Source organism: Propithecus coquereli, unplaced genomic scaffold, assembly GCF_000956105.1.
Source record: "Propithecus coquereli isolate 6110/MARCELLA unplaced genomic scaffold, Pcoq_1.0 Scaffold404, whole genome shotgun sequence".
NCBI lineage: Eukaryota > Metazoa > Chordata > Mammalia > Primates > Indriidae > Propithecus > Propithecus coquereli.
The window spans coordinates 256765-257652 of record NW_012149775.1 but is presented as its reverse complement, the minus strand read 5'-3'; the positions used below and the strand labels follow the sequence as shown (position 1 = coordinate 257652).

General features: G+C 51.9%; 1 protein-coding gene across 1 annotated transcript in view; it reads left to right on the top strand.

The window, feature by feature from the left end:
• The window catches only part of LOC105817261 (protein PBMUCL2-like), a 42140-nt gene that overhangs the window by 34578 nt on the left and 6674 nt on the right, over nt 1–888 (top strand). Inside the window, exon 2 of the mRNA XM_012652897.1 lies at nt 558–886. Within this exon, the coding sequence (XP_012508351.1) occupies nt 558–886 (329 nt within the window). The remainder of the gene's footprint in view (nt 1–557; nt 887–888) is intronic.

Here is an 888-nt window from a genome sequence, read left to right as displayed (position 1 = left end):
TGCATCCCCCAGACTCCTCCCCAACCCGCCCCAAACCACCTCCAATGTTACCTGCCTGCAACGCTGCCTCTTCAGCCCCACGCCTGACCCCAGCGTCTGGTTCTTAGTCACACATTAAGCCATGCCTGAGTTTAATCTCGACCGTGAATCACAGCTTCTGCCCCGCGGGCTCGCCAGAACCCTGGCACTGGATGTGAGGGGACACATACGAACATGGGGCCAGTTCTGCAACATGAACTCAGAGGGGGTGAGAGTGCGGAGGAGTCACATTTACTGTTCCGTGAACAGAAAGGACAGAATCAAAGGCTGGGGAGCAGACCCTGTCAGGACGGGCCTAGCTCTGGACAGTCCACAGTGTAGTGCAAGAGGATTCCTTCTGCGAAATGTTCACCAGAATTAAATAAAAAATAACAGATGATCCTTAACACAAACAAATCTAACCGCACTACCCTGGGAGAAGTGTCATTTGATGGAAGGATAATTATGACAAATACCAAGCAGAGCACGTGAGGATAGGCCACTGACAAGCCATATTAAATGAGATTATTTCTGAGTAGGAATAAGCCAAAATGTTTCCACTAATGGCCCAGAGACCAGCCCTAAAGACTCGAGAACAAGAGAAAACGATGCTACTGTAGACCAAGGGGCCACTGAGGACGATGTCACTACAGACCCAGGGGCCTCTGAGGACATCACCACAGACCCAGGGACCACTGAGGACTATGTCACCACAGACCCAGGGGCCTCTGAGGACTATGTCATCACAGACCCAGGGACCACTGAGGATGATGTAACCACAGACCTAGGGACCACTGAGGACTATGTCACCAAACACCCAGGGACCACTGAGGACTATGTCACCACAGACCCAGGAACCACTGAGGACGA